Source organism: Physeter macrocephalus, chromosome 17 (assembly GCF_002837175.3).
Source record: "Physeter macrocephalus isolate SW-GA chromosome 17, ASM283717v5, whole genome shotgun sequence".
Classification (NCBI taxonomy): Eukaryota; Metazoa; Chordata; class Mammalia; order Artiodactyla; family Physeteridae; genus Physeter; species Physeter macrocephalus.
The window spans coordinates 16,979,792-17,007,723 of NC_041230.1; the positions used below are offsets into that span (position 1 = coordinate 16,979,792).

The 27,932-nt window shown below is 48.1% G+C and overlaps 1 protein-coding gene across 1 annotated transcript in view; it reads right to left on the bottom strand.

Moving 5' to 3' along the window:
• The window catches only part of ZNF536 (zinc finger protein 536), a 232,127-nt gene that overhangs the window by 133,247 nt on the left and 70,948 nt on the right, over positions 1-27,932 (bottom strand). The window contains exons 2-3 of the mRNA XM_055079085.1: positions 25,125-25,277; positions 10,046-11,614 (exon numbers count right to left, since the gene is read on the bottom strand). Of these exons, the coding sequence (XP_054935060.1) occupies positions 10,046-11,614; positions 25,125-25,277 (1,722 nt within the window). The remainder of the gene's footprint in view (positions 1-10,045; positions 11,615-25,124; positions 25,278-27,932) is intronic.

The window sequence follows — 27,932 nt, forward strand, 5'->3', positions numbered from 1 at the left end:
GAATGGAGAGAGCAGGGGGAGGGAGGGTCCTGAAATGAGAGCGGGGAGGAGGCTGCGAGGAGGCTCATAAAAAACAGGAGAAGAGAATCCACAAAGGTCTCCTCTAAGCTTGAGAAGTCCCCTGGAAATACCCCCTGCTTTTGAAGTGGAAACGCATGGAGACCCCCTTAGGGGGATTGGGCCCTCGTGGAGAGAACTGGGAACACAGACGCCTGGATAAGGGGCTCGAGGGAGCCTTCCTGCCCTCAGGGTGAGAAGCCAGGATGATGGGTTCCCTGCAGGGGCTCTGCCTCTGTTGCCAAGGCCCGGCCACTCACGCTGCACTGGACCCCCAGCCCCATCCCTGCCAGACTGGCAAGGCCGGTGCTGTGGTGTCAGCAAGGATTCGCGGAGCGCACAGCGTGGCTGTAAATGAAGAACAGAGCCAGGGGCAATGTGTTCAACCCTGAGCCCTTCAACAGAGCCCTCTGGTCCTGGCCACATCTCCAGGCTGGAGGCATTGGTCTGGGGGTGTGCAGAGGGTGCCCCTTGCCTTCACAGAGTTGGATGGTGGTGACCCCTCCTTGGGAGCTGCAAATGTGGCATCTAAAACCCAACGTGGCTTCGGGCCCCGAAGGAGGGAGCACACAGCACCCCGCACAGAGGCTTGGTGTGCGTGGGGAAGTGATGCAGGCCTCGGGGGGCCAGCAGGAGGCGGGGACCCAGGAAAGGGCAGAGATGAATTCTCGTCCCTAGGGCAGTTCCCCAGACTCAGGGGTCATTGGAAACAAAGACGAAATTCCACCGGAGTCTTTCTTTTGGTTCAGGCTGTGCCTACACACTGCTGGTGAAAGCTAGCTCAGGTGGATGTGGCCATGGACCAGGACCTGGTGGCTGGGGTCACTTCGCTTTACCTTGGCTGGGCATGTGGGGATCCATCCCGTTTTCCATAAGAACCCACAGTCCGTGTTCTCAGCTTCACGTAAACAGAATCATATTCTCAGACTCAGAACCTCTCACTCCTCACCTCTTCCCCCCAGTAAGAGTCAATCCAATCCTGTACTATATGGTTTGGGGGGTTGGGATCACATGAACAGTTTTCATGAGAAACACTGGAGGGAATGTTTCCAGCAGCCAAGGTGATACAGTTGTCCTGCTGCTAAGGCCAGGCTTGTTCACATGGACAGTTCTGGGCCTCCAGCCCCTTGTACACAGGACACTTTGTTTATTTGGAGTGTGGGGACCAAGCCTGGGGCTTGGGATTCTGTCAAACGACGATAATACCTTTCCCCCCGCCAGGAGCAGTTAGCCAGGGAACAGAGTACCGTGGAATTTAGAAGTTTACAAAACAGACCCAATCAGAAAAGCTTGAAAACACCGTCGAAGTGGCAGGGGCCTGACGTCCAGCCCATGGACAAAAATACTACGCGATACAAAAGAAAAGTGAAATTCTTCCTTCCTGCACCCTTCCTGCCATGATGGGGTCGAGGGCGGGGCAGGCAGAAGCCTGTTACGACAGACCAGGGCACGACCAAAAAAGCTCAGTGGACAAAAATACTCCACACTCCAACAATTCCAAGTACCTTTCCATGTAAAACTACCCTTCACAGGATGAAAAGAAAATGGTAAGGTTTGCTGCAGGAAGGCCGGGCAGATGTAGTTCTCCACACCGGGGATGAGGGACAGCAGCCTGCACAGACCCCCACAGGACCTGTGAGCCGTCGTGCGGTCTAGACATGCACCCGAGAGACACTTGTACAGAGAGATGCACTCCCTGGACGGTCACCCCACCCAAATCAGGAGGTGCCTTGACATTTGTATGTTTAGGAATTGAAACTCCTGGGTCCACCTAAAGAAAGATGGGTGGAAAATGCAGTAGGTGGCCCAGAAAACAAACCATGGGACAGCATCACTAGTTTCCCTGAATGTCCTTTTGAGGCTCCCGACAGAGGGATGTCAAAGGGTGGAGGGTGTTGTGGAGTGAATTAACATAATGACTCAAAACTGCACTAATGTTTCACAGCTTTTTTTTTATTAGCAATACCAAGATAAGTTATTGAAGCATTTTTAGTATTGTTTTACATTCCATTCATAAATGACCTAACTTGTAACTCAGCATACAGCACACTTAAAGATATAGTTTGACACTTATTCAGAAAGCTACAATTATTAAAACTTACATGCCTTCATTACCAGGAACACCTTCATATATCTTCTAATTACTTCAACAATACTCTATTCCAAAGCACACGATAACCTGGTACAAGTTTACACATTTTGCTTCAATCACCATTTTTAAGGAGTGGATATCAAGGTGCTATTCACTGGAATTTTACTGTCATCTGTTCCTGGTTAACATGACGACCTGACACAATATTAAACTAGCAATATTACTGCTTAAATACTATGGAGAAAGATAATTACTGCACTTTTCTGTATTCTTCTAAAGTGTTACAAAATACAGGACAATCAGACACAAGCAGTAATGCCAACGAGACCATCGCAGGGCCCGCCTCTAGAAGCTGTGCTGAGCAGGCCCCCCCATCAGGGTTTCCACAGGTGAAGGGACCTCGAATCCACCAGCGTGTGTCATGCAGAATTCATGACTCGGAGGGAATTTTCTCTCCCGTTCAAGTTACTAAGCCTTCACCATCCTTTGCTAATAGTGGAACATATGGGGCAGTATTTTTAGCCTCCCTGATTCTTTGCTATATATACCGTAGGTTGGTGTGCCATGTGTATACACATATCCATGCCAATAGTAATTATTTATTCAACACACATATGTGTATACATTCTTCTCTTGACTTTACACGATTAACAAGCTGCAGATAGCCACCGAGGAGCACGAACAGACAAGGGCAAGTCCAGCTAGACCGACTAGAACAGGGGGTGTCACTTACCTGCAAGAAAATGTGCAGATTCATTAAACAATCCAGAAACCACGTGGGCTAGAGGCATTTGAAAGCAAGTGCAGGGCCACATTCCCTAACTGTTTAATGGAATAATGACAATAAAGCAATATTTATAAAATTTGGTCCTTCTGTCTCTGGCTAAAGCAAGAAGAAGAGCCCATGTGATTAGAGCAGGTTGGCAATTAGATGTAGAGGTGCTGTTGATCAGCGCTAAGTAATAGGAGAAAATTACTACTTATTTGAAACCTGGGCTTGGCACATAGCATCTGAAAATAAAAAACAAAGAACTTGGTTCCTTCAGCAGTTAAGATGTGGTCCGTGGCACATGTGGCAGGTAGATGGCTGCCCGTGCCAACCACCACTTTGACTCAGTAGCCTAAGAAGGTAGACCCCAGAACTTAAGCCCAGAGTACCCACACACAGCTCAAGACAGGCATGGGGTCACAGTGTTCCTATTGCATATGGCGGGGGCTGGGCCTGCCTGGGGAGTTTGCATTCCCCCAGGGATGTGGGTGTCCGTTCTGACAACACTCTCTTCTCTCAGCATTCTCTTCCTCCCTCCCAATTTGAAGTCATCATTAGGGAGGAAAAACATTGTATATATGTTTTGAACCAAAGAGCTTGGTTGGTCTCTTCTCCCACCTCAGGCTTGATCCTGGGCAGTAGGTATCACGCGATCCAAAGACAACATGGACACGGCAACCAAAATGAAAGCTACCAGACTTTTCTCCTGCTTTGGAGGCACTGTTGATTCAGACGGTAGCTTTTGGAGCCAAAAATATGCAGCAAAAGGAAAGGAACATAAACAAGGCTAAATGTCACCAGTGTTTGCCGACTTACAGACACCATCCATTTGTTTGTTCTGAAATGACGAGTGGACCATTTGGCAAATACAATGCTATTCACACAACAGTTCTGTCATCCTGCAGTGCAAACGACATCATGTCAGTGGCATTCCCATTTAACTTAAAAAGAGGGAAGGGGAGGAGGAGTAGAATGCCGAAAGAGTTTGGAGAGGGCTGCCATCCGAAGAGGATGCCTCTTCGTCAACATGGTGCACACGGAGAGCCTCTGGATGAGGGCAAGGGAGAGCCTGCCCGGGGTGCTGGTTTCTGTGGGAGACCCCGGGGGACAGCACCTGTGCTTTGTCCCACCAGAGTTAAAGGGAAAGGCCCTGCAGCCAGTTGTGAGGCAGCCAGCCTGGGCAGAGCAGGCAGGAGGGGTGGTGATTTGCATTAATTGAAAGGATCTGCCCTTGGACTTCAGGACAAGCCAAGTGGTCCTCCCTACTGAGGCCTGACATCAGGCCCTGGATACACACTATTACTGAGAGCAGGCTGGACTATGGAAATCAAAGACCAACCTGTAAATGATAAAATCGGGCAGAGAAAGCGAGTGCAAAAGTTGTGCTTTATCCACAGTCTCTGCAAGCCAACACAGAGGAGAATCATCTCATGAAGAAGAGGAAGAGGAGGATGGTTGCTCATTTGGCTTTAAACAAAGCATGGCAGCTCTAGAGACAAGACCTTACAACAGAGATTCCCTGGGCCTCCTAGGCTCACTGCCTTCACATGTGTTGGCTGAGCCTGGGCGCCTGTCTGCTTGGCAAATTTGGATTCTGTGGTTCTCTTCCTCTGCCATTTAACTAATTGAACCTCCTTTCTCCATTAGAACCTGCTGGCTTCAGGGCCACACCTTAGAACTTAAGATCATCCGCAAAAATGTACCAACTGTCATAGGCTGTGCAGCGGTAGCCCATGCTCCGGTGTCTTCATACACACATATGCAGTGCTCACAGTGTTTTCACATACTCCACCACGGCTCCCTTGGAAATCCCTAACTGACCACAGACCTTAGCCATTTATTGGCCAGAGACCGAGGAGGCAGGACTTATTTCCTACTCCAAAGCACTTGCCTTCTAACCGGAGAAGAATTGGGTAGAAACTGAAACGGTGAGACCATGGCAATGAGATGTCAACACAAAATTGCCAGAACTGTCTTCTAAGCTAATGTTCCCACATACCCAAGAAATAGCTATCAATGACTTGGCAAAGGCAGACCCAAGGAAATAAGATGTGTCTCCATAAGCTTGATGCAAAGTAAGATTTGTGCCTGCTCAGTGCTAAAGGGCTGACTTCAACCAAAAGTCATTTGGGCAGTGACATCATCTCCTTGTGATAGCCTCATGCGGATGTTCACCCCTTCCAGAAAATACCAGCTCAACTGAGAACCATTCATCCAAGCTCTTATACATCCATTGCCTCTTTTTATCCGCACACTTCTGTCCGTCAAGCTCACCTCAGAGCCAAGAAAGAGCTCCTGTGTCTTCCTCCTCTGCCCGCATTGGCCATGATGGGGGGCAGCCTTTCAGAGCCCTGGAAGTCTCTGATGCATAGGTAGAGATGTGACCTTCCAGAAATAGCCCCTTCGGGCCACCTGGGTCTACAAGTCCTCTCTCTCTGGAAAATCTCTCAGATCTCTGGCATTAAATGGCAATAGATGGAACGTTGTAGCTGCTGGCCTGGGTCCTGCCTGCATCATCTCACTGGCCAGTGGGGTAGCAGAGGACAGCTTTCACATGTCTTCTCTGGGATGACCACAGCAACACAACCTTCTTTATACTAGAGCGGGGGCCAGCAAACTTGGATCTGTGGGCCAATTCTAGCCCACTGTCTGCGTTAGTAAATGAAGTTTATTGGAACGCAGCCATGCCCATTCGCTTCCTTATTGCTTACTGTCGGTTTTGTGCTGCCCGGCAGAGACCACAGGGCCTGCAAGCCTAAGGGCTCTGTGGCCTTCTAAGAAAACAGTTGCCCACCCCTGAAGATTTTCAGACTGCCTATGCTGAGAAATCAACAAGGTTTCTGGAGGACAGAGTCACATTTTAAAAGAGTTCAGCTTCATTATCCTGGTTCATTTCATCACGCATTCGAGAATACATGAGGTACAGAGGTTTAAGTGGACCCCATCTTTTTTTTTCAGGAAGGGAGTCCTAATTTTCTCATTGCTATGAGAGAATCCAGGATCGCAGGCAAAACTTGGGTCAGGGAAGCCAGTTTCCCCCCAACTGGGAATACTGGGGCTATTGCTGGTAATGACCCTGCCTTCTCACTGGCTTCCTCCCCGGTCCGGTGGGTCACTTGGTCTGGCAGCCACGACACAAGGGCCTCATGCCCACAATAGACAAGATAATAGATTCTCCTCACTCAGCCGGGCTTCCCTGAGTGTCAGTAACTCCAGAGCAGAGCTTCGAAGAGTAAGGGGGTTGCACTCTTCTCACTCATGTTCCCTTAATTTGATTTTAGTTCTTCCCCATCAACCCTACCCCTGGGCTCACCAAAGAACACAGAGCAAACTCTGCTTGCAAGACTCAACACAGGATGGCTTCCAGACATCTGTCTCAGGTTCAAAAGCAAAAGTAAGAGTTGCTTTCTAAATCCACAAACTCTGGAGTGAAGCAAGCTCTGTACCTGGGCCATGCAGCCAGCCCCCCAGGTGCTGTGCAGCCCAGCCTCCGTGCTGACTAGGGCCCACCAGGGCACTCTTAGATCTCCGAGCTACTGGCTGTGCCAACAGTTTGTCAGATTTCTCAGGCTGGACAAAGGGGCTGTCTGCCTTGTCTTACCAGTGGATGTGACGCTGCCCTGGTCTGCCCCTGCCCCCCTTATTAAATACTCACGTGGATCTTGTCCCATTACAAAACCAAGGTCAAACCCATTCCCCAAAACCCGAGGGCACATCCGAGTTCTCCAACGGCCGGGAGTGGCCTTGTACGTTATGCTCTTCAACAGAATAAAGAAAGGTAGGCCATGCCTGGAGTCTGGAAACCACCTCACGAAATGGGGACTTTGACTGGAGCAGGATGTCTCGTAACGAGATCAGGCCCAGAGTGGGCACTGACTCACTCTAGAAGCAACAGTGCATGTCCTTCAGCTTAATCCAAGATGGCTCAATCTCCTCCTCGGGATCATCTGTAGCACGCCTCTGATCTTTTGAAAATTCATGCTCAAGCTCTCAGCGTTGGCACATGCTACATACCTCCCCTACCCGGCTGGCTGGGTTGCCTAGCAGTGGGCAGTGCACATTGTCCAGGGCCCCAGGTCCATGACACCAAGGAATGAAAGACCAGAGTTTTAAAAGTCAGAAAGCAGGCATGCAGAATTAAGGAAGCATCCAGAAGTAGAGCCTATAGCATGAAGATCACCCACAGACTTAGGGTTAGAAGCCACCTTCTCCACTTACCAGCATGTGTCAGCAGAGCCACTGAGCTCTAGTGGGGGGGTGGGGGTGGGGTCTATGCGATTTGAACAACGTCTTTACTGATGCTTCTTCTAACACTTCTACACCCGTGAGAATAGAAACAGACAGACATTAGCTCCTCTCACAAGCCTGTTTCTAAGGGCGTCAAAGTGGGGATTTGGGTTTACTAACGAGATAAAATCAGACCCCAAACTCTCTTAGGTTGAGAACGACCAAAATAATTCTTTGGTTAGGCGAAGCCCAGCTTCTTGAGGAAACCAGCTATTAAGCTGGTGGGCCAGTTTGGAAATCCATATCTACTCTGAGTGGAGCAGAGAGGAGGGAATAAACATTAGGAATATTTGATTTCTTGTGCCAATATCATTTCCACCCTGTCAAAGTCAAGCCAATGGGAGTTTGAAGTTTTCAACTATTGTTTGTGCTTTTTGCAATGCTAGAAAGGCAGTAAACTAGGCAGTAAGAAAAAATGTCCTCAAATGCCCCTTTTGTAGCTCAGTGGGTTTAAGTTTTCCTCACAGACATCAACTCTTAGGAAGGATGAATATGCCTGGCCCTCCTGGGTCACAGCAGCCAGTAAGAAAACAAGAAGAGGATTTTGATTATGGGGGGCCAGGTGTGGGAAGGGGCAGTGAGAGCTGGACAGAGGCAGGCCATCCTGGAGGCGAAAGGACAGGGCTTCCACCCCCACCAAGCAAACACAAAGGCCAGAGAAGGGCCTTCCTTGCCTGCTGCCAAGCTAAAGCAAGAGGGAGGATGCAGAAGAAATTAGGATAAACGAAATGCAGAACTTGTGCACTCTAAAAATAGGCATTTTTTGGCTGGCGTTAGTTTTGGCATCTCACCATGAGTTCAAGGTGGAGCCGTGGGACCTGGACTGTCCGCTGGGAAGCGACCAGGTGCCTTGGAGCCTGGCTGGCCTGAGGGTCTTCACTCCCCTTTTGGGAGAGAGGCCACGACTTACATCTCAGGCTCTTTTGCCCAATGGCTGAAAGGTTGACTAAGCAAGTTTTTTTGCACGTACCCTGGAAATGTCAGGGAAGTGTGGTGAGCTGCTATTCTGGGAGGGGGTAAAAGAGCCTAAGAGCTGCAGCTCGGAAGAAAGGGCTTCCTGGTGCTGCCTTCCCCTCCACCCTCGCCTGGTGCAAAAGGACACAAGTGGGCACGCTTCCTCAAAGGCGGGCAGCCTTCCTTCGGCATTGATAGGACGATGGGAAAATTAATAGGGGTAATATGAGCTCATTTCAATAATAATGAGCTTATAAACATGCCAGGTTTTGATCTTTTCTGATGCATAGATTCCTGGCAGGAACTATGGGTCCTACGTAGGTATTTGAAAGAACTGAAAATAGACTTAAAAAAAAAAAAAAAACCCAAACAACAATAAAAAAGAAAGCACTCCAATCACAAACTTAAAAACAATAAAAAAAAAAAGATCAAAAAAAAAATTGGACTGACATAAAACTCTTTTCTCTTTCTTTTAAATATTGTTTTTAACAGCTTCAAAAGTAATGAATTGTATGTGGCTAAAAATAGATCTGGGGGTGCTGGTTAATGGGGCCTTATGAATCATTCAGCATAAGGAATTGTCAATATTTTTTTGAGCTGTCAGAAATCCATTTAGTGATTTTTGACAATTCAAAAAATATTTCTGACTGCTTGATCCAGTTCTTAGTGAATTAGGGAAGGAGAGGGAAAAAGAAATACATCAATTTAAATTATGAACTGAGTCCAGCTTGCTGAATCCCACTCCGTGCTAAAAGGAATATCAGGATTCAGAAGTTAAATACTACTCCCTTCCATCCATTTTCCTTCCTTCTTCTCTCCTTTCCTTCCTCCCTTCTTTCCGTCCTTCCTTCTTTCTTTCCTTTTTTCAACAAGTGAAGTAAAGTCACAGAAATTCATTCAGAGATTACAGATGGAAAGGTACCGTGGTCACTTGTCTCTAGTGAGGATATTTGGGGCTGGGCATAACATACTGAGCTTCGATTCGGAGAAAGGCTTTCGAATAACAATATCTGGGTGACCAGAGAATGACTTTGATCCTCCCTGCCCACGCCGACATTGATTTGATGCAGTTCTAGGCTTCAAATCTAGCATTACTTTTTAAGATCTGGAATTACTCTGGAGTAACCATACTCTTTAAGGAGGTAAAGAAGTGCCAGTTTGCTAACAAGATCAGGCAGGCATAAATCCAAGACACACAGGATCACAACACTGCTAACCAGGGACTTCATAATGTACATTCTTGTTCGAACAACAGGTGAAGAAACAGACAGACAGAAGGCAATAATAGAAGGCCAAAGTCACAGTAACTGCCATTTGGTATGTCTGAAGATGAATCACAAACACCCCAAACCATCTCCCTGTTTGGAGAGAGGGTCATTTTATTTCTACATTGTGGTTAGTGTGATATGATTTTAGTATCCTCAAGTCATTCTAAAGAAAAGTTTCAGAAAGCAGATTTGGCTTAGCAAAGCAGTAAGGGATTGTCTTTAGGCATCTTATGCATAAGTTGAAAAGACTGAAAAGTTTGCAAGTTACCATGTCTCTTTTTCTTTTTGTTTTTTGAAATTTGTCCTTTCCCCCCTCAAGTTACGGGTTAAAAACAGGAGTAGTGCACACTGTGAGACCCCGCCCCCTTTTCCATGCCTTCCGTACAGGCATTTCAGATCACAATGATGCAAACTGAAACACAAAAGTACGAGGTCCAACACTTCTAAATGAAGTTGACTCTCATGGTTGTCTATATTGCATATACAGCATAGTCGGGGTATTTTTTATGTGTAGTTCAAAATCTGCTCAAGGATAAGTCTACCCCATTTTTAAAAAATGCACAAATCAGCACTGATGTTTTGGGAAATGAACTAAAGGAAGAGGATTCTAAAACTTACCACACAAGTCTGGCCTCTTGATACATCCAGAATTTGCTGTGCTACTTGCAAGTCCGTTAAAGGCTGCTAAGCCATCGGCGCTGTAGGCCCTGAGGACCGACAGCACATTCATCGGCTTCTCCAGGCCCTGGGGCCCCCGCTCTGGCTTGGGCAGGCTCGCCACGGGGTCCTGGGCTGGAAGAAGGCCCGGGCTGTGCCACTGCTTCTCCGATGCCTGGGGTAGAGGGGAGACCAGTCCCTGGATGGGCTGTGGGGCGCCTGCGGGCAGCAGGCCATCCCCACCGTCGCTGCCCCCGTCCTTGCTCAGGGCAGGCGGCTTGCTCATCACCTCTGGCTCCGTGTCGATATCCTCTTCCTCGTTGTTTTCTCCTTTGGAGGAGTCCATGTCCTCTGAGGAGGCGATGTCCGAGAGGTCATCAGTAGTGTTCTTATTTGTGGTTTCAGGGATCAGGATCGGGGCATCATCTTCCAAGTGGGCCTTCCCGTTGGGCTCCCTGTTGGGGCAGGAACTGGAGGCCCCCGAGCCCAGCAGACCTGGGTAAACACCGAACTGCTTGTAGAAGTCTGACGGGAAGTTACAGAACGTGGGGTCCATGTGGCCGGGCCATGGGCCACCCTTCTGCTCCCCCAGAGTCTCTTTGACCTGTCCTTGGGCCATCTTTTCAGAAGCCGAGTCTAGAGGCCCCATCATGTTGGAAAGCGCCATCTCTTTGCTTGATTGTACCGAGGGCAACAGGGCCACTTTACTGGCCTCCCGGGCTTGGTCTTTGCAATTGACCGTCACCCCGACGGCGCTATCTTTGCGTTTCGATTTGCCCAGGTGGTTGGCCTGGAGATGAAGGGCCATCAGCTCCATAGAGGACGTTGTGAAAGCACAAAACAAGCAGCCATGCCACGCGATGCTGTCTTGTACAGTCACCGAGGAGCCCGGGAGGGAGGCGGCGTCCGGCCGCACTGACAAGTCCAGGGGCTCGTACTGAGACTTTTCAGACTTCCTGGGGGCCGCCTTGCCGCCCGCCTTCTCCTCGCCGCCGTCTGCCCCGTGGACCTTCATGGAAGGAGGGTCAGATAGGGCTTTGTCCTTCATGTCCTTCTCCTTCTTCAAGGAGCTTAGGACAAAGCTGTCCATGAACGCTTGCAAGGACCCTTGGAAATTCACACCGTTGTTCACGATACTTTGATAAGCTCTCCCGATTTCGGAGAAATGGGTGCTTTTGGAAGGAAGGTCGGTACCTTTCAGAGTGTCTGAAGGAGCCTCAGAAGACAAGCCAGTGGCCTGCCCTGAGTGATCTCCAGATGAGAACACCCCTGATGTCCACTGCTGAGACGCAGGGCCACCTCTGAAGTCGATTCCGGGGAGACCCTTAAAGGCGCCCCTCAGGATGTCTGGCCTGATAAACAAAGCAGCTTTGTTGGACAGCTCGTCCCTGTGGTCTTGGTTCAGGGGCTGCCCAGACAGTGGCCCGGCTCCGTTCTGCCTCTCTCGGTGGTGCCGCTCTAGGTGGTATTTTAAGGAGGCTGATTGGGTGCCAGCATAATCACAGTGGGGACATTTGTAGGGTTTCTCACCTGCAAGGTTTTGGTATAAGGAGAAAAAAAAAAAGTGTTAATCTCATTTTGGTGCGCTGAGCAAGGCTAGAAGGATCAACATTTGTTCTTGGAAACAAAGCAGCTCACACTAATAATTAGTTAGGGAACAACTGTTTTTTAATAGAAGAATAATTCGTACTCTTAAGCTTTTTTAATGATTTTGTACCATTTGGGACTATTCAGGAATGACATACTATCTACACACAATTAGCTATCTTTTTCTTTATCTAACATGTGAAAACGGCTGTCGATTTAAAAGCTATGATTATGAAAATTAAGCATAATAATTTCAACCACAGTGATCATTAAAAGTAGAAGTTTAAAAAGACAAAGTATGTAACAAATGGGTGGTTGCAATATTTTGTGTATACAATAGCTCTAAAATTTGTTTAAATTATACACATGGAAACCATTTTTAAACCTAAAAATTTTATGGCACTGTTACGCAAGACTGAAATGAATGATTTAAGTCTTGCTCTGCAGTAAATCATGGATATAATTAGCAAATGGCATACTGCACAAGTAATTTATCATTATTTGGAGGGCACCATTCCAGACGGGCTCAGATATCCGCAGACCTACTGCATTGTTTCTAAATAAAGAACTATAAATACCGATTCTATAAAATATTAATACCATTACAGTGCATTATGATTGCAGCATGTAAAGACATATAGTTAAGATAAAAAGCAGTCAATAAAACATAAAAGAAAATGAGTAATAAAAAGGCACAAAATATATTTAGTTTCTGTATTTGAAATTAACATTATCTACTGGTCTTTGTAGTGCCTTAATTTTGTACTAATGGCAAACCTAACGCTCTGGTAGTAAAATGTGTAATTTACCTATAATAAGCACTTTCTAGAGAATAAAAATAGCTTTAAAGACTGTTTAAAACATATAAGATCATTTTCATGAATTAAATATTTATTTAAATCCAACACACAACTTCTATTGTTCTTTCCACTATGGGAAAGATACCATAACATACAACTTAGACCTGCCTACGTTGTAGGAGAGAGGAAAAGAGGAGGGTAAACAAATGCGGATTTAAATATATTCCAAGAATTTGTTCTCAATCCAGGGTCTTCTCTGGACTTTGGAATCGAAAAGCTCTCTGGAAGGAATGGGACTGTTAAGAGTTCCCACGAGCTTGTTCACAACAACTCCCTGTCAATATCCGCAATTAGTTCTCTGAGGAAATTCAAGCATCCCCCACCGCTTCCTCTATTCTATTGTAAAACACACTGATCTAAAAGCAACAGCAAGTCATGGGTGAATGGTGTATTCTGGAGACATTTTACTGTGTCTAGTCTCAGCTGACGCCGTGACTCCCAGTTCTCCAGGAGTAGGCCATTTGGGGGTAAGACACTTGTTGCGGGTGGGGTGGGGGGGATGCATGCATTTTGTAAATAAGAGGACCACCAGCCCAGGTTCTGAGCAGAGGACTCCAGGTCACCTCCAGACTGTGTGCTCCAGCCTGGGAGAAGCTATGCCTGCCTCATCAAATGGTGGCTATGTGCTCCTCTTTCCCTCCTACGAGCAGCTGAAGGTTTCCTCTGGACACATCAGATTCCCAGCTGGGAATCTCTTTCTCTGAATGCAAAGGTCACGTTGTCTCTAGACCAACGACATGGATCTAGAGGAAGACTCACTCCCCTTTGAGGTAAAGGTACAAATGGCTTCAGGCACCATTTCCCACTTCTTGAAGTCAATCCCCGTGTTAGGCTTGGATTCACTTCAGCCACTGCTATTTGGACATCTCACTGGAGACTAGGGAACCCTCAGATGGGACGGGGTACTTCTGGGCTGACCTAGAAGTCCAGTGCCAGTTGGAGAAGAAGCAGCCCCTGAAGCTGAGGGGGTGTCTGTGGGGCTTGTGGTAGGAGAGCCTGATGAGGAACTCAAGATCCTGGCCCACGGGTTGATGTAAACCCGGGGGGAGGGCACTGCAGTGAGAGCTGGCAGAGGTGCCTACAGGTACTGGATGAGACTTGGGTTGCATTTCAAAAGTGCACCTGGAAACGATTAAGTGCGTCTGGCAAAGGGTTTGTAGAGCATGCATGGGCATCCATCAGCAGGAGCTGCAGAGAGAAAATGTAGACCTTCCCTCCAGGCCTGGGTGGAGTGGGGACTGCCTTTCTTGGCTGACTGCAGGGATGCTCGGAAGATGTGCGTAGATTTCCAAGGGACACACACTGGAAATGCTCACTGGAGCAGTGGTTGTCAGACTGTACTGAGCATTGAATCCCTAGGAGAGTCTAAAACACCACTTCTGGGACCTAAGGCAGAGCAGTTCTGATTCCCTGGGTCTGGGGTGGGTCCAGAAGTGGGTGCTTCTAGTAAGTGCCCCTGATGATTCTGATGCTAAAAGTGTAAACATTACATTTTGAAAAACCAGAGTGGAACAGCTTGGGGAGCTTTCAAAAGTGCTGATACCTGGTCCCACTTCCACCTCCAGAAATTCTGAGTTCCTGGGACAGACTGGGCTCTGGGGTCTTTCAAAGGCCCTCACGTTACCCTCTGTGGCACCTGGGTGGGGAACCACTACATAGAGCCTCCCTGGGAAGTACTCTTTTAGGTCGATACTGTGGAACAGTGTAGCAGGGAAGCTAGTCTGGACCTCTGGACCCCAGGAGGCATTTGGAGAGTCTGGACTGGGGACAGAGACCTTGTGTTATTTTTGCTCCACTGGGCATTCCTATCTTGGGACCTTTGCTTCCCCGACCTATAATGTGGCAAGTCGGAACACATGCTCTCTATGGCATCGTGTCAACTCTAAAAGTCATGTCAAGGGCTAAACAGTCTCCTGAATGATGCCAGAGGCATACGTGTCCATACATGTATGTACCCGCACACCCAGAACCACACAGATTCATTCACACAGTCTCTATTGAATGAGCACCCCCTACCCACCAAGTACTGTTCTTGGTGCTGGGAATTGAGTGAAGAACCAAAGAGACAAGGGCCCTGCTCTCACGGCTTTGAGAGGAGGCATATCATAGGATCTTTAAAGAAAGAGGCACACACGCACATACCACACACACATACACTCACACACACCACACATCATGCACACACACAACATACATTAAAAACATACACACACCAAACATCACACACATACACACACCACACATCACATACTCACCACACACACAAATCACACATCACACACATACACACGCACAACCACACATCACACACACTACATATCACATATACACAACACACACACATACACACCACAAACACCACACACACACCATACACACACACCACATACACACCACACACCATACACACAACACACATCATATACACATGCACCACACACCACACCATATACACAACACACACACCACACACACACAACACACTCTATATACACAACATGCACACATACACCACCACACACACAACACACACTATATACACAAGATACACACCACACACACACACACCACACACTATATACACAACACACACATACACACAACACACACATACACCACCACACACACCACACACACACCACATACACACCACACACCATACACCATATACACAACACACACACATACACCGCCACAAACACCACACACACCATACACACACCACACATCACATACACACCACACACACCACATACACACCATACACACACTGCACATCACATACACACACCACATACACAACACACACAACACACACAATACACACACATACACACCAGCACCACATGCACCACACACACATCACTCACACACCACACACACACCACACATCACATACACACACACATATACACACCACACATCACACACACACACATACATACCACACATCACACGCACACCACACACACTGCACATCACACACACACATCACACACTACACATCATACACACACACACAATATATCACACACACACACAATACATAAAGGAAGAGAGAGGCACTCAGACACAGACAGCCCATGCAGGCACACACACACATCACACACACACACCACACATCACAAACACACACCACATATCACACACACACCCCACACATCACATACACACCACACATCACACAATGCAGGAGAGGATCTCTTCACTTGACCCACTGTTCTTTTAAAGTTCAAAACAGGCCTTGACCACCACTGTTCCAGGGAAAAGAGGCCACATCTGAGAAATAAGAATGGTTCATTCTTAGCATCTGAGCTTCCAAGGATCCAGGCCCTGGTAAATTCGAGGCCACTTAACGAGAGTCCTCAAGGATTATTTTGACTGCACAGGCTCTAGAAAGCCTTCCATGCACCGCCCGTGCACACACCCTGGAACAGCCCTCGCAGTGGTTTCTCCACATGGCTCCACCTCCAAGTTCCTGAGAGGTTTTATTTGGGTGACTGCCCCCTACCACCCAATTCCCCAGATAAATGCTCCAGAGTGAGCTGCATGGGATAAACCCACCCGCTTTGGATGTTTCGTTTTAAAAATGAACAAAAACCTGATTTTATTTTCTTTATAACCCCTAAATGATTTGGATAACCACTATTGTCCTCTGCCTTGAAGCCTTTCCTGGGCTTCATCACTACGAAGGGTACAAGGAAATGCTTTTGAGACCACCGCTAGCCCCGGCTGGGGTGTGCTTCTGGTGGGCAGAGCCAGGGGTGAGCACATCCCCCTGGGGAAGCCTGGCCACCCAAGGGTCTCGTTTTCACTGGAAACAGTCCAGCTGTTTCCCAAGCAGCCTCCCTGAAGGGTACATTTCAGAGCTCTCAGGAGGCAAACATCTCACAGCAGTGGCCTGGACTGGGTGGGAAAAACCTGTCAGCACATTCAGCGGGCTCTGAGGTACGGTCGAGTTCTGCTCTTCGGTTTCGTCGACGGACAAACGCCGAGTCCTGTGCTAAGAGCTGCTTCTTAGTCAGCGTCACCCCACCCAGCCCGCTCCGGCCCGGGCCAGGCTCTGCCTGAGACTCAGAAAGACGTTCTGTGTGGCCCCGTGGCCCAGACAGCCTCAGACCCTGCCAGCAGCTCTGTCCAGTTGAATGACTGCCCACTCAGACCCATAAATGAGTCCAAATCTACTGGGGGGAATCGGACAGACTGCCCGAGGCTTTCCAGGGTGACATGAGCCCTCTGGTCACCTCCACGATGTTCGCATTCAATGTCTTTGCATCTGCCTGTTGCAGGAGCCATACACTCAGATGCTTTCAGAGCTGAGCAGATGATAGGAGTGTGCGAAACAGCGGGGTGGGGGCCACCCACCTCTCCTGGAGGGCCACCGCCACCCAATGCCACCAGCAGTGGACACAAGGACCTCTATCTAAGGAAAGCCTTGCTTCCAGATTTCTACATGCAATATCCCAGTTTTAAAATATTGGCATGTACTTAAAAACTTTTTCAAACACAGAGAGGGCCAAAGACCCTATTCTGCAGACCAGGTCTGGTCTATGAAACTTGTGTCTGGGAAAAGGGTGACCAGTGTTGAGCCATTCAACTACCGAAGGAAGCAGGGAACGACAACAGTAGGTTTCTGTGGGGAAACTTCTCACAATATTTTAAAGGAATAAGAAGTGGGCCCAAACAATGCATGTCTAGAAAAGAGAGTTTTGCTAGAAAAGGCGTAATAAATCTAAAAAATCATCAGTTCATCATTCCATGGTCTAATGAAATTATTGGAACCATCTTACATTAAACCAGCTACCCACTGACACATGGCATAAGATGTATATTCAATTCTGGAATATCATTGATAACTTCTCCAAGTCGTTGTATCATAAATTTTAAGAAATATATGACCAAGTGGTTTAATTAGTTCATTGTACCTATTTTTACACGATCATGTCTTTCATCATTTTGAGCCTCACTTTGCACTTGATATTCAAGGAAACCTCACTGTTCTGGGGAGTTATTCTGGAACTATTCAGATCAAGTTCCCTATAGTGAACTCCAAAAATAACAGGGGGATTCATTTTATTCTCGTTGGAAATCCCTTTATCAAGCTTTTAAGAAGGGCTTCATGTTTCTAACTTTCTCGTGTGTGTGTGTGCGTGCGTGTGTGTGTGTTAAAACCCCAAAAGTGTTTTCACTTTTAAGTTGGGTAACCTAATATTTTCCTGTATTTGCATCCTCTATTTGATATTTATTTAGTCTTTCTACATGTCTTTACTTAGTTAATACCAGGAGAGATAAATATGGTGGTGCCTTTGCAGAGAAGCTTCAGTACATTAATATAAATTGTACACTAATTCCCCCAAAGCATATATATATTGTAAACCTGAAGACTTTTCACACAGCTGCTTATTGCTAAACAGTGCCTTGTCCAGAAGGGGACAATCTGTGTCTCTAATTGCTGTCACTGAAGCCGAGATTCATTATGTGACTTTCCCATTAAAATGTGAGCATTAATTTGTATAATGAAATATCACCCACTGCAGTGTTCATTAGCCATGCCCTACTGTATACGGTACATTGTTAGCTACCTAGAAACTGTAGTTAATTTCACTAATGGATATTTCCCTACTTAGTGTTTGGTAGGAAATTTATACTGTAACATTACCTCTTAAACTTTTAAGGAAATTTAAATTCGATCAATTATTTTCAACAAAAGTTTGGGATGTCATTAAGGCAGTTGAAAAGCAAGGATGGGGGACTGTGGAAGAAGGAAATGGGCTTTGAGTTCATCTTAGAAAAACGACAGAATTTTAATTCAAAACAAAAAGAAAAAAAGGAATCGTCTCCTTTTGGGCAAATGGGTCTTTTTGTTTTCTCATCATTACGCAGGTATCTGTCCCCCACTAAGAATAACTCAATGCTCTCCTTTTAGAAAAGGAGACGGGAAGAGAGCCCATTTTAACCAATCCTTTCCTGAACATCCTCTGCTGCGGCCTCTCCCGTTGCGGAGCACAGGCTCCGGACGCGCAGGCTCCGCGGCCATGGCTCACGGGCCCAGCCGCTCCGCGGCACGTGGGATCTTCCCAGACCGGGGCGCGAACCCGGTTCCCCTGCATCGGCAGGCGGACGCGCAACCACTGCGCCACCAGGGAAGCCCCTGAACATTTATTCAATGTGCTTTTATAAACGTTGAAACAGCCTGGTTACCTCACCAGAAGAGGAGATGCAGAAGCATCAAAGGTAAGCTATGTGTGCATCAGGCTTAAGGCACCCAGGTTAGGCCGGCTGAACTTTCATTTCCACCCACATCCGCAGACCAGTCGCTGCTTGGTTGAAAGGCAGTTTCCAAAAAAGCATCAGGAGTTTATCATCTCCACTATGCCAGCGTCTAATTCCACCCCACTTTCCACGCCAGGGGTCAGGGAGCCTCCACCAGCCACGGTGGCCATTTCCTTGCCCCACCGCCTCCCTAAGCTCATTGGGCTGGTGGGAAACGGAGGCAAGCGGGTCAAGGAGGCCTCAGGCCAGTCTGAGTTAGGGAGCAAGGAGGAGCCAGGGTGCACAGTACTTCCCTTTTAAATCGCTGGGAGGCTGCGTCAACACACCTTGTGGATACAAGTCACTTCCTTTCCTCCAGCTGGTTATGGTGTGGACACACACTGTCAAAGAAATGTTGCATTAATTCCCTAAAACAAGCCAAAAATTCACCCAGAAAAGTAAAAATAGCAATACAGTGCAGTGGTTAATAGAATGGAATTCTAAATTAGGCAGATCTGGATTATGACCTGTAATCAATGCTGGGCAACTCTGGGTGGGTAGCTTCACATCTCTGAGGCTCAGTGCCTCCCCCTTGCAAAGGGGACGGGGTGGGATAAGGGGGGAGTTGGAACCTGGTCTCCAAAGTGCTGTGAGGATTCAGGGGCGAATAATAATAATCCACAAGCAGCAAGCAGTGCTTGCACACGTGAGTGCACAGAAAGTGGTGACTACAGTTACTGTCATTGATGTTGTTATACTATCCTTGTCGGCTGAATTTTTCTGTGGGCAGCCAGTTGCTGTCATGCTGTGTAGACAGCTTCAGTCATGAGGCAAGAAAACTCCCAGGCTGTGCCTTCCCCACAGGGAGGGCACACAACCCTTTGGAGGGGCTGCAGGAGAGAAGTCTTCTCACCTCCACAGTCCCCTTTGGCTCCATCAGGACACAGGAGCCTCGGGTCTGGTGTCAAGAATGCAGGTGAGAGCCGAGGAGGGCACCCCGTGCATCCCACCTGGCCAGCGCCCAGCTGCTGTGTCACTGAGGCAGCACCCAGAAGGGTGGGCAGTGCTGGGCATGCCCCTCAGCCCGCCCTGAGACCCCCGGAGAACCACTGCTGGCTTCCCTGTACAAATCGAGTCCATAAAGAGGTGCCCAACTCAGGGCCAGACCAACACATGCAGCAAATCAAAACCAGATTAATAAACCACTAGCATAGTTTGAGAGGGGGAAAAAAACTAATGAGATTTATTTTTAATTAGTCTCTGAACTTTAGTGCCTCCAAGTTTTCATGAGTGAGGTTGCTTATTATATTTCTCTAGAATGGTCATTCCTGAGACAACAGGCACCCCCTGGGAAACCTGACACACAGGTGGGCCATCACATGGGGTGTTACACCCTCCTGGGGCTTGTGGGGAATGCACACCCCTCCAGCCTTTCAGGAACTGATCAGCGCCTGCCTCCCTCCTGCACAAAACAGACACACTGGACCCTTCAGAGTATCCCCAAGGTAGTACCTGGAGGAGGGGGTAGTGAGGGAATGGATGGAGTACATTTGCAGGCAGCCAATAAAGAAATGACTGGCTGGCCTCGGTCAGGGCAACCTGGGGGCATCCCTGCCTCCTGTTGCATGGTATGACTAAGTGTTTGCTGATGCATCTCAGAGATGGTTAATTTTATGCATCAGCTTGACAGGGCCAAGGGTTGCCCAGATATTTGGTCAAACACTATTCTGGATGTATCTGTGAGGGTGTTTCTGGATGAGAGTAACATTTGAATAGTAGACTGAGAAAGCAGATTGCCCTCCCCAGGGTGGGTGGGCCTCATCCAATCCGTGGAAGGCTTGAATAGAACAAATCTGAGTAAGGGAGCTCTCTCTCTGAGCTGGGACTCCATCTCAGACTGGGACTTATACCATCAGCCTTCCTGCTTCCCAGGCCTTTGGACTCAGACTGGAACTTATACCATCCACTCTCTGGGGCCTCCAACTGACCAGCTGCAGATCATGGGACTTCTCAGCCTCCATAATCAAGTGAGCCAATTCCTTACAATAAAGACCTCTCTCTTTCTCTCTGTCTCTCTCTATATATGTATATATATATATATTGATGTGTATATATGTATATGTACACAGATGTGTATATATATGTATAGATATATATATTTGTATATATACGTATATTTATAGATGTATATATGTGTATTGATGTGTCTACATATGTATATAGATATGTATACATGTATATAGATGTGTATATATTTGTAATAGATGTGTATATATGTATATAGATATGTATATATGTATATGTACATAGATGTGTATACACACACACACACACACGCGCGCACACACACGCACACTGTTTCCCTGGACACCTCTAACTGACAAAGTCTCCTTACTGAGTGGCTCTGAATTCCAATCACCAGCAGCGTACTCTAGAAGACAAATCGCACACGTCCAGTGATTGGGTCCTAATCAGCCCAACTTTCAAATAGGAGAGAAGTTCAGCCTTCTCTGGGTGGGCAGCAATCGACGTCTGCCCTGCAGGAGCCAGAGAGGGGCAGCCCCTAGGATGTGAGGGTACTCTGGGTGCCCCCCCTCCATCACGCATGGATCTGGCTGGAGCTTGGGGGATAACAGAAACGTTCTTGCTCCCTGCAGGCTCTGCCCAGCCCTCAGGTGTTCAAAACAACCTGACTGGTGCACCTGCTCAGAACCTCTCTAATAAACAGGTGTTGGGAGAAGAAGGGCAGTAATTGAGTTAATGTAGTGGAGTTAAAAAAGGAAAGCGCTGGGCTTCCCTGGTGGCGCAGTGGTTGGGCGTCCGCCTGCCGATGCGGGGGATGTGGGTTTGTGCCCTGGTCCGGGAGGATCCCATATGCCGCGGAGCGGCTGGGCCCGTGCGCCATGGCCGCTAAGCCTGTGCGTCTGGAGCCTGTGCTCCGCAACGGGAGAGGCCACAGCGGTGAGAGGCCCGCGTACCGCAAAAAAAAAAGGAAAGTGCTTTTATCAGAGTTGATGCTATACGATCAAAACTTCCCATAGAGATGGAGTAGGACAGAAAGACACAGAGAATGTTCCACCTCATATCCTGACCAATTAAAATATACTTATTACACATTGGATTTTTAATGTGCTCGTATGGGTCCGTTATAGAAAAACTTCAAAAGATGGCATCTTGGAAAACAACTCTTCTATTTTGGAGACTGCTGTCCTCTGGCCATGTCACTTGGAAATACAAAACCGCAAAGAGAAAGGGGAAGGCAGTACAGGACATCTCCACAACTGGGGCCCCTATTAACTCATTCATTAACGAACCCCTTGATTTTGATTTTTAATTACACGTGTAATCTACACTTTTATATTGTCATAATGGATGTTTTACTTTGGTGATTTATAACGTGTAACACTTTCTGTTCTGTTCAGAAGCACAAGTGTAAGCATTTTCCAACTTCTTTGTTCTTTGATAAAAGGAAATTGATCTTTATCTGGTTACCATTCTGCCTTTTAAACACTGCAAATTCTGTTTCTGAGGAGGGCTGGTGGTGTGATGTTTCCATGGCTTCTTTCATTTTCACCCTTATTCTGGGAAGTTTCTGGAATGCCTCTGTCCATGGCCCTGTCTTGCTTCTCTCTGTGTCTCCAAAGACTTGATCACAAACTTCAGAAGTTTGTGACCCAAAAGAAGCAGAAGTTTGGAAAAACATAATCTTTCTCAAGCTTTAAAACTTCTAAAAACAGTATCCATTTGTTTCTACCCGGGTTCAGCAAGACTTCTTTCTGCCAGCTTCAGTCCTAATTTACCAAGAATATTCTGTGGCGTTTCCACTCGAACCACAGGCAAGCTGATGGGGGTGGGGGCCCCCAGGGTCGGCAGAGCTCCTGGTTGGGAGGCACTGCCCCTTTCCTTCTAGACCCACACTCCCCGGCAGGGCCGGCCTCACCCGTTGTGAGCCATCACGCACCTGGGAAACCTGGCTCAGGAGCCTGTATCCACATCACATGAAAGGGCAGTACCACAGCACCCGCCTGGCCAGGTCTCCACACTCCTGTAGGCAGTGAGACCGTGGGTGCCCTGGTAGACTGTCTCCCATGTCCTGACAGTCTGTGGGTCCCTCCCAACCACCACAACACTAGGGAACCCGGCTCCAACCTGGGGAGGAAAGTGGCCATCACCATGATCTGAGAAAGCTGAGCTGCCTCGCCCTGAGCCCCATCACTGGAAAGACCTTACTGAGAAGGGGTCATTGGTGCCAACAACCCTGAAGGTGAGGGCGCAAGCCGTTGACCTATCTTACAGAGAAGTGCAAAGGCCCTGAGGCAGGAACGCAGGGACTCCTCATGAAGCTCCTGTGGAAGCCTCTTCCATCCATAACCAGGAATCTAGCACCTGCAGCCTGGCTGCCACGCTGTGGCTTCTGACCAGCTCACGTGTGCAGGGTGCCTTTCCCAAAGGACCACAGGTTCCCTAGGGAAGGGTCCCCGTTCCCCACTGCACTTGTCCCCTCTGTGCTACACGTCACAGGGCAGGCATTGCAGGAGGAGGGTCACTCACTTATTTGTTCTGTCATTCAACCTCTCAAATAAATGTACCATGCCCCCTGTAAGCTGCCGTTTACTGCAAGGTGCTCTTGTAGGCCCTGGGGTTCTATAGCAATTAAATAGATGGATAATATTACACCTTCACATTCTACTTGGTGGAAGACAGACAACACAGAAGGAAATGAACAACTGAACTGAACAAGATAATTTCAGAAGGTGTTAAGTCTATGGAGAAAATAAAGCAGGGGCATGAGGGATATTTCAGGCAGGGTAGTCACGCAGTCTCTCTGAAGAGATCACATGAAGCTAAGCCCCCAGTGACCACCTGGAGGAAGAACATTCCAGGTGGAGGGGGCAGTAGGTGCAGAGGTCCTGCGGCAGAAGCAAGCACTCTGCATTGGAGGAACAGGAAGAAGGCAGTGGGGTCGCAGGGTGGTGATAAGGGTGAAGATGGGCAAGACGGGTCGGGTCCCATGGACCCTGAAGAGTGAGCGAGCTTGGCGCGTAACTTTAGGAGACGCCTCTTTGCCCTGGGGTGACCCCACGAGAGAAGTGCTCCAGGACAGGGAGGGATGGTGGTGATGCCCAGCTGCACCCAGGCTGAGAATAAAGACAGCAGTCCATCCCACACCTGTCCTCAGGGCTCCTCTGGGTGTCAGGGAGATTTGCAGGCCCAGGTGGGGGCCCAGTAAGGGTGAAGATGGGCAAGACGGGTCGGGTCCCATGGACCCTGAAGAGTGAGCGAGCTTGGCGCGTAACTTTAGGAGACGCCTCTTTGCCCTGGGGTGACCCCACGAGAGAAGTGCTCCAGGACAGGGAGGGATGGTGGTGATGCCCAGCTGCACCCAGGCTGAGAATAAAGACAGCAGTCCATCCCACACCTGTCCTCAGGGCTCCTCTGGGTGTCAGGGAGATTTGCAGGCCCAGGTGAGGGCCCAGGTGAGGGCTCCTTGTCTTTAACTGCGTGCTGCCCGTGAGGCCCGTACACACTAAATATCCTTCACAACCCTAAGCTTTATTGATTCCTTGGGAAATAGACCACAATTATTTTTGAAAATAGATGGCATATTTGTCTATCCTCTGAAGCAGCTCACACTCCAATAGATAAAGTGTCAGGAGAAAAATCAAAGAAAATGGAGGTGTCCATATGTCAGAGAGATTTTTTTTGTACTGGCAATGTGCAAACAACTAGCAGAAAAGCTCACAAGAACCATGACCGAGAGACAAGACAGAGAGACCAAGAGAAGCCCTCACCTCGAGGGGCTCGGACAACGCCGTAACAGGGGAAATGACCACGGTGGTCCGGTGGCTTGGTTAAGAGCATCTCGATTTTTCTTTTGAGGAGACCCAGTGGAGAGCCACCCATCCTCCTCTCCATCTATCCAGTCCCAGGTGTGGGCACGTAACCCCAGCTGGGCCAGAAGCCAGTCTGCCTTCAAAGACCTCCTACGTGCCCTTGTATATTTAGAGTTTGAGCTGGGTTCTCATCATCTGCACCTGAAAGACCCCTGGTCCATGTGAGGCTGTGGGAGGTGCTACTTCAGTGCAGCAGAGGGATGCCATCAGCAAAATGTCGCAGGGCCTCGGACAAAGCATCATCATTCCAGGCCTGGACCATGCGAGATCCATGTCCACATGCCCGCGTGTCATTCAGGAGGGTGAGTATGGAGTAAAGAACTGGGTCGTTAGGGTCGGTTCCGACCCACACAATGGTGCACGGATAGGCCCACAGAGGGTAGACCTAGGACAGGAGCATGGCAGCCCTGGGCCTCCTCCTCCGAGCTGTGCATCCGGATCCCTCACCTGTGTGTATCCTCAGGTGGACCTTTAGGTGATGGGATGTCCGGAAGGTTTTCCCACAGTACGGGCAGTCCTTCATGGCCGAGCCCAGGCTCCTGTCGCGAAGCAGTGCGGGCTGCTGGACGCCGGCAGATCTCCCAGCCTCCTCGCCAATGTCTGCAATGGAGGAGAAACGTTCTCACATCACTTCAGCACATGTCAGAAGTTGTTCGCACCAAAACTGCCAACACCACACAAGGCTAAACGTGTCAATACTACACCTGTCTATTTCATTCTTTAAATCTGACAGAATGCTGACAATTCACGTATTTTCTTGTTATTCTCTTAAATTATTTCATCTTTCCTATCATCATTTTAAGCAGCATATGGTACCTTTATATTGAACTGAATTAAACAAGAAAAGAAACAGCTGTGTCAGCAGCTGGTTTGATTTCTTCTTTTGCTTAGCTCCTATTAAACATTTTTTTTCAAAAGTTTAAAAATGGTGGTGGTTGTTGAGTCTGATTAATTTATAATATGGACTAGCTGGAGAGTTGGCTATAGGTTCAAAATCACATTTTCATTATATCAGGCAACAAATGAAAAAAAATGTGTCTCGGCTGAGTCCCCAAGACATGCAGACGTACAGCTATTTTGGGACAGGAAAGAAAATTATCCCAAACTGATCATTTCTTCCTTGTAGAGTCTTGCCTCCATCGCTGGCTGGTGTAATCTCATGAAAGGGAGAAGAAAAAGTATGGAAATGCGGTTCCACAATTAGCCCATGATAAACATATAGTGACATATTCAAAGTCATGTGCAGAAACTCAGCTGCAAAACTCCCATAAACTTAGAGCACTGCAGTTAAATCTTTGTGCAGTGACCTGAGAACTTCCTCTGTAAAGTAGCAATACAAATTTTCCTTCCTGCTGTTATTTGTTATGTAACCCAAACCATTAGAAAATGGAATAAAATCTACATACGGCTGCCTTCTGCACAGAAATGATGGGACATAATAGTAAATAAAACTGTGAAAATATCTAGTGGTTGGAGGATATGTTATTGCAACACCCGAGGCCTGACATCACATTGTCAAAGAGGCGACATCAGGGGAGCAGGGCAGGAGCTGGGACTCTGCATCTCGAGAAGGGGAGGCAGGCAAGCCTTCTCCTCTGGCCTCCCCGCAGGGCTGGAGGCTGCCGCCTGGCACATAACCCAAGCTCCCGAGGCTGGCAGGGTCCTGCCCGCAGCTTCCGGCCCACCCTCTAGGCCTCCTGGTAGATTCACCATGAGAACAAGGGGACATTCTGGGATAATAAGCAGACCTGTGAGTTCTGCAGAGAGCAAAAAAAACCCAAGATTTGTACCTTCCAAGCAACGGAGAATGCAAATTGCTTTTATCCTTCAACACCCGTTCCTGGTGTTCTCTGCTCACAGCCAAAAGGGACAGACTCATAGGCCATGAACAAGACGAAGGCAGTCGCACTTAATTCTTATTTGGATGTTTGCTCGGCGCAACCGTGGAAACCCTTTGGCTTCGAGCATCCTCTCTGAATTTGGACTGTGCACGATGGCATTATCACCCTGGAAACTTTCCTTGAAGGCTCACTTTTAATCCTATTCTCCACAACTCTTCTAACCCTCCTTGGAAGAGCTGTTCAAAAGGTCTAACTGCCCGGCTTTTTTTTTTTTTTTTCCTCATAATTTTACACAGGGAGGGGGACTCCGTTCATCCCCATCTAGAACTCACTCGACCTAGCACTAGCTTTGTGGTTGTCCACATGACTGTGGAGAGACTACCAAAGATGGCTATTGGGCTGCTGCTAAGGGAAGACAGGCACAAGAGAGCGTTGCCAGGTCACGGCAAACGAATGTCCCACGTGCAGTCCTAGCAGGAAGTCCCTGCCCGCAGGTCAAGTCCACCGGGGCTGCCACCACCTCTGTCTTAGAGGGCCAGTTTGCCGAGAGCCCAGGAGAACAATGGCCAGATGCCAGATGCCGATTGAAAGTCCACCGCATCCTAGTTATAAACAGCTGAGAGGCCATCTCTTACCCATCTCCCTCCACCACCCCCAAGCCACACACCAACCCCAAACCTGTTGCATTTGCCCTCCCAGCATTACTCATTCCTTTCGTGGGATCCTGAGGTCAGCTTAAAATAACAACGAGCCTGATTAAAATTCCGCCCAAGTGCTCCCTGCAACAGGGTGAAGACACCCTATATAAGTTAGGAGGCCATGAGCTGTCCATTTGAATGATGGGCAGAACTAAATGTTGACTTCAGGACAGGAGTAGGCAGGGGTGGGCTTTTGATGTTGCATCCCTGCCCGGCCTCGGGTCCCACGGTCTGCAGCTGAGCACCTTCCCCAGCTCCTCCTCCGTCGGAGCACCTGGGGGGCAGTCCAAGGCAGGGCTGTCCAACAGAAGAGAAGAGAGAGTGTGGGGAACGTATTTCCACGGCAGCTTCTGGTGAGCCCTGGCCCAGGGCACGATACAGATAAATAGATAAGGCTGCTGCCCTGCGCTCCCGCCGGCTTTACGGAAGCTGAGGATGAGCTGCGTCTCACTATATGTCACTCTAAGCAATGGCCTGTATCTGTTTTCCTTTTATCTTTCTATCTTGGATATGTGTGGCCCAATAAAAAGAATGACTTTGTAAGATAAACAGCTTTCTTTGCAGATTTAAGAGTCTAATTTTCACTTGACACAGAATGGTTTTTTTTTGTTTTTGTGTTGTTTTGTTTTGTTTTTTTGGAGGGCCAGAAGGCCTATGGCGTTTACTCTCAGACTAATCCAACTAGAAAAACAAACTAGAGCGACGATGAAGGGGAA